Source organism: Electrona antarctica, assembly GCF_951216825.1.
Source record: "Electrona antarctica genome assembly, chromosome: 13".
NCBI classification, from domain to species: Eukaryota; Metazoa; Chordata; class Actinopteri; order Myctophiformes; family Myctophidae; genus Electrona; species Electrona antarctica.
This window is the reverse complement of record NC_136794.1, coordinates 24,167,461-24,173,460: the sequence shown is the minus strand read 5'-3', so window position 1 is coordinate 24,173,460 and position 6,000 is coordinate 24,167,461. Positions and strand designations below refer to the sequence as shown.

The 6,000-nt window shown below is 43.1% G+C and overlaps 1 protein-coding gene across 3 annotated transcripts in view; it reads left to right on the top strand.

Moving 5' to 3' along the window:
- The window catches only part of fn1a (fibronectin 1a), a 60,334-nt gene that overhangs the window by 19,821 nt on the left and 34,513 nt on the right, over positions 1 to 6,000 (top strand). For all 3 annotated transcript variants that reach the window (XR_013791403.1, XM_079518712.1, XM_079518711.1), the window contains exons 13-18: positions 915 to 1,036; positions 1,821 to 1,989; positions 2,954 to 3,139; positions 3,736 to 3,864; positions 4,542 to 4,631; positions 5,049 to 5,243. Coding sequence is in view for 2 of the 3 variants with exons in the window: in XM_079518712.1 (XP_079374838.1) it covers positions 915 to 1,036; positions 1,821 to 1,989; positions 2,954 to 3,139; positions 3,736 to 3,864; positions 4,542 to 4,631; positions 5,049 to 5,243 (891 nt within the window). In the remaining variant the exon portion in view is untranslated. The remainder of the gene's footprint in view (positions 1 to 914; positions 1,037 to 1,820; positions 1,990 to 2,953; positions 3,140 to 3,735; positions 3,865 to 4,541; positions 4,632 to 5,048; positions 5,244 to 6,000) is intronic.

Sequence of the window (6,000 nt, the reverse complement as noted above, 5' to 3'; positions counted from 1 at the left end):
TGCTAGGCAGTGGACACTTGACTGCTCCTATGAACATACTGCTAGGCAGTGGACACTTGGACTGCTCCTATGAACATACTGCTAGGCAGTGGACACTTGAGACTGCTCCTATGAACATACTGCTAGGCAGTGGACACTTGAGACTGCTCCTATGAACATACTGCTAGGCAGTGGACACTTGAGACTGCTCCTATGAACATACTGCTAGGCAGTGGACACTTGAGACTGCTCCTATGAACATACTGCTAGGCAGTGGACACTTGACGCTCATCGTAAATAAGGGAAAGCGTGTTTGCCTTTTAGACACGGAAATGTCTTCCAGCTTAAATAATTTTAGAACATCAACCTAGTATCATTATGTTTGTTGGTCCGGAGTTTTGTTGGTACCGGAGTTTTCTTATAGTTACATATCTTCCAGGGTGTTAACTCTGAAAGTGTAAAGATTCACCTGCTTGTACATTATATATCAGCTGAAAGCTTGAGGGGATATTTATTGTAGTGGAGCTTTTAAATGCAAAGTTTTCAGTTTTACACAAACATAATCATATTGTAGGATGTACAGCAGGGGTGTCCAAACCTTTTTCAAAGGGGGCCAGATTAGAAAATATGCCCACATTAAACTAGAGTTCTCAAATCCTGCCCCAAAAAATTATCTCTGGGACGGAAGGTCCAATCTGCTCAGTTTAAAGGTTGTTGGATGCGTAACTTTGACGACATTAAGCACATTTGATTGGTCGGCCAGTCAAAATTGTGCCACGTGCCAGACTTTGGACCCCACTGATGTACAGTATACTCTTAATGCAGTGCTACATTTTGTTTCACTCATGTTTCTCTGTGTCTCAACTCTTTGCCCTGTATCGTTTTGGTTGTCCTGTTCTGCATACCCAGTTACATGTACATTGTCTCGTTCTCAGGGGGCCACCGTCCCGTCCAGGTGATCATAACAGAGTCTGGCAACCAGCCCGACTCCCACCCTATCCAGTGGAATGCCCCGTCCTCTGCCCACATCACCCAGTACATCCTCAAGTGGAGACACGTGAGTCTATCCATAGCCTCATGTTTAGCCTTGTTAACCCATTTTGACCTGAGATCAGATTCTAAAAATGTCTTCTACATCCTGACAGTTTTCTGAAAAAGCTACGTTTCTATGTCAGTCGTTCTTCGATTTTTCAAAAATAGCAGACCTACAAGCTCGTAGCGCGCCACTCAGTGGCGCGCTATGAGCTTGTAGATCTAGAACTATGATCTAGAACTATTTCAGCACTGTGATTTCATTTTGATGCTTAATTGTTTTAGTTATCTTTTTCCCGGTTTAATTAGGGCTGTCATGAATCATGATTACAAATTTAAGTTGACGATTCATTGTCACACAAATAATTGTGTTTAACGATTTAATTGTGTTCTTTGCTTTGAACATTGGAACGTTACAATTTGTATTTCTGTTTGCCTTTTTGGCTTCGTAATCACAAATTGCACAGGGCAGATATGACAAATAACTAAAATAATATACAAAGAAATCACATTTAATAATAATAGAAAAAAAATCTTTCCAAAAACTTTACGAAATAGTGGAAATAGTTGATCAACAAGTGACGTGTTTTACGCTTGTAGATCTTCTATGTTTGAAAAATGTTTGAAAATGTTATCTGAGATTATCTCCCAGGGCGATTAGACGATTATGTAATAATTATGACAGGCCTAGGTTTATACTATATTGTAACGTTAATAACACCAATTTTATCCCCTCTCTATGTTGTGTCTTAAACTCTTTCTTCTACTCCCTCCCAATTCCTTCTTTACGTCTCTCATTGGACTAACAGAAGAACACAAACACTCCGTGGAGAGAGGTGATGATCCCTGGCCATCTCCACTCCTACACCATCTCCGGCCTCAAGCCTGGCATCACCTACGAGGGTCAGCTGATCAGTGTGCTGCGCTACGGACGCCGCGAAGTCACACGCTTCGACTTCACCACCACCTACGGATCACGTGAGTACACCGAGTGGAATGGAAGTATCAATGGGATTTTACAATTTTTTTGATGGACACCTGTCTGGCTTGGTTTTTCTTTTTTTACTAGATAATAGTTCACCCAATTTCTTTTTTCTATCGATTACTCACCCCATGGAATTCATGGATATTGTTTTTGTCACATTCCTAAGCCAATAATTTGATGACCAGCAGTGGTTCCCTATGGAGACACAAAAGACTCTCATTTGTGTCTTCATACAGAGTATAGGAAGCATAGGGAGCCGGTCATCAAATTATTGGCTTAGGAATGTGACAAAAACATTCCTTGAATTCAAGTATGGGGGGAGTAATCGATAGAGGAAAAAATGCCATTTTGTGTCTCAGGTTTGAAAGGTGGTGGTTACAAGTTACACTAGTATATCGCTGCTATAACCACTGCTTGCAAGATGACAGCATGTCATGTTGTGATGTGTTGTGAGCTGATACAGTAGATCGCTTATATTCGGTGAAGAGAATTAGGGCCCTATTTCCGTCAGTGCCCTAAAGTGCCTTCATCAGTGAAATGTTTTTCAAAATAGTAAAAAGAAAAAAAAAGGCAAAGAAGTTTAGGGATAGGGGTAAGGCACTGATGAAAATTGAGGGGATAAAAGGATGGGGTCCCTTGGGAGGCCCCAGTCAACAACTGGGTTTAAGTGGTGAATGTATGTCTCTCCATAGTCACTCAAAACTCCATAGACCTTTAGGACTACAGTTAATATTGTTACTGTCGGGCAGAAAGCTCTTATATCCATACTATTCTAACTTTTTGTGTTTTTTTTGGAGGGGTCGGGGGGAATGAATGCTCTACTAGTCTTCTTGATCATACTACAGCGTCACACAAAACCATCAACATTCTTTCCTACTTTATATTTGAATCCTGAAAAGGTTTGGTTTATGTGACCATTGACCAACAAGAAACTCTAAAACCCTCTCTTGTTTGCAGTGGCTACATCAGAGGGAGAGACCACCCCGCCCCCCGCAGTGGTGGACATCTCGGAGTCGGTGACCGAGATCACCTCCAGCAGCTTCGTCATCTCCTGGGTGTCGGCGTCGGACACCGTGTCTGGCTTCAGGGTGGAGTATGAGCTCACCGAAGGGGGACAGGGAACAGGACAGTCCATGGTGCTGGGTTAGTACATGCACAGGACACACACACACACACACACACACACACACACACACACACACACACACACACACACACACTCTCTCTCTCTCTCGCTCACACAGTAAAGTCCTGTTACGTTAATTCCAACAGAAGAACTAACGCAAGACAGCAATGTCTGGAAATATTTTAATTACAGACACGTACTGTAGCGTTCCAGAACGAGCATGCAAGATTTGGAAATAACAGGCTTTGGATGATTTAGACCTGACTTATACTAGTCGCACAGCGAAAATAGCCATAGACTGGCTATTTTCACATCGCCTTAAACATGCAGAGTGACACATTACTTTAACTGGACATACACTCAGGTCTGGTGTATGTCCTCTCTTTTTTCTCAGTCGTGTTTTTAGAAAACTTGGGATTCCCTTCTCGCGTACCAGTGGCACGCCGGTCCGCGGACCGGTGGTTGGGAACCTCTGGTCTACAGCAACCACACTAAATATAATATATACCATATGAATACTTGTGTTGTCTTATGTTTGTAGTCCCCCAAAACCCCAATTAAAAAAAACACTCACAAATCATGGTTGACTGAACGCCGTTTTGTCTCCTATCAGACCTGCCACGTACGTCCACCTCGGTGAACATCAACGAGCTTCTCCCCGGGAGGAAGTACACGGTGAACGTGTACGAAGTCACAGGCGAAGGAGAGAACAACCTCATCCTCACCACCTCACAGACTACTGGTGAGCACACAAACTCACAGCCACTCCTCGGTAAGGCAGGGCAACATATCCATGATATCAACGGTATTCTATGTCATGATATCGAATAATGTCTTTTCCTGGTTTTAATCACTTCAAACTAAAGACATACTTCACCAGGTGTCCATTAAGGTAGAAGACCAAATTGGTCTCCTACCTTAACACTTCAGTGCCTTACCCCTTATCCCCTTAACAATTTGGACCGGGCCTAGCAACTGGGCCTAGCACCCGGGCCGATTCTAAAAATGGAAAATAGCGCGTCCTTCTTATATCTATATAAAACGCCTTAAGACGAGTATACTCGTCCAAAGCATCAAGCTGGTTTATATGATTGGACGAGTATACTCGTTCTTAGCATCAAATGTCTCCTACCAAATTGGTCTTCTACTGATTTAAAAAAAAAACTTCATATTATCGTCACAAGACAATATTAATATCAAATATCGATAGAGGTATTCAAAAGTATTGTGATATTTGATTTCGTCCATATCGTCCAGGCCTAGTCCTCGTACTCTGTGTTGTCTCTCACTCTTTCTGTCTTCTCTGTCACAGCACGAGGCTGCGCATCATTTTGTGATATTTACAGCGAAAGCTTTCCGAGTGCTATAGTACGTGACGTTGCATCTGTGAACTACATCTCTCTCCATGTTGTCTCATAGCTCCGGATGCCCCTGTGGACCATGAAGTGGAGGAGGTGGGAGAGACCTCCATTGTGATCAGCTGGGAGAAACCACTGGCTCCCATCACCGGTATGTTTGCCGCCAGTAGAACCACTGTTGGCCAGGAATTGATGGTGAAAGTTCTCCTTCCAGGTTTTGTGGGCTGCAGCTTATCGATTATCTTCTTAGTGATTATTCTGACGATTACTTTCTCGATTAATCGAATAAAGAAGCTTGCACACTGCTGCATTTTTCGGAAAAACGGTAGAAAAAGAAACGGCGCACCCGGTATTCTTTCCGATATTCCGGTCCGAAAACTCAGCAGTAGTAGTAATAGTATAACAATGTCCGGAAAAAATAGCAAATTTACAACCATTGGGAGGTTGTAGATCTGCTATTTAGCTAGTTTTTAACCTTAATTATCAATTCATTTTTATAATCAATTAAACCGATTATTTCGATTAACTGTTGCACCCCTACTGTTTTGGCACGGCCTCTCTCGTCCAGGCTACCGCGTGGTCTACACGCCGTCGCTAGAGGGCGAGAGCACGGAGCTGAACCTCCCCGACACGGCCACCTCGGTGACACTGGGTGACCTGCGACCCGGCATGCTGTACAACATCAGCATCTACGCCGTGGAGGACACCCTGGAGAGCGAGCCTGTGTTTGTGCAGGTCAACACCGCCGGAGACCCGCTGCCAGGTAAGAAGAATGAGACGGAAAGAGTTCCGGGAGCCACTTATGGGTCCCTTTATTTTTTGTTTCCTACATTTTGTATTTCAAAACATTTAAAAAAAAGGAAAGAAAATAAGTAGTAGTGAAAACAAGCTCACAACGCAGCGCTTGTTTTCACTACTTCTTAAACAGTATTTGCTAATTTATGGAATTTCTTTCTTTTTATTGTTTTTAATTCCTGAAGATTTTTGGGCATGTTTTTTTTTTTTTTAAACTACTACTACTTCTTAAACATTTGTAGATCTGCTGTTTTCACTAGTTCGGGTCCCAGGCAAATCTCTTCATTTCTCTTTTGGGTCACGAGCTAAAAAGTTTGGGAACCTCTGTTATAGCATATTTGTTTTCATAAGGGTGCGAAGAGATGCGACAAGTCTTTGGACAGGTCAGAACATGTAGCGTGTGTGCGCGCATGCACGGCTGCGCGCGCGCATGTGTGCGTAGACTAACGTACGTGCGTGCGAGCGAGTGAGAGAAAGAGAAGCCAGTATTCCGGGGGAGGCCCATCCATACGTGTCTTGACTTTATTTTTCTTTCAGTCTTTACTCTTCTCTCACATTCATCTGGGTGGCAACAGTGACCCGTGGGGCAGCTGTGTTTACACAGTGATTGGGCAATTGTTTAACAGTGACAAGAGACACACATACCCTCGTTCATGCCGTTAACAGTGATACTTATTACTTAACCACATGAACCCTGGCATCAGTCCCTATATTCTTCAACAATT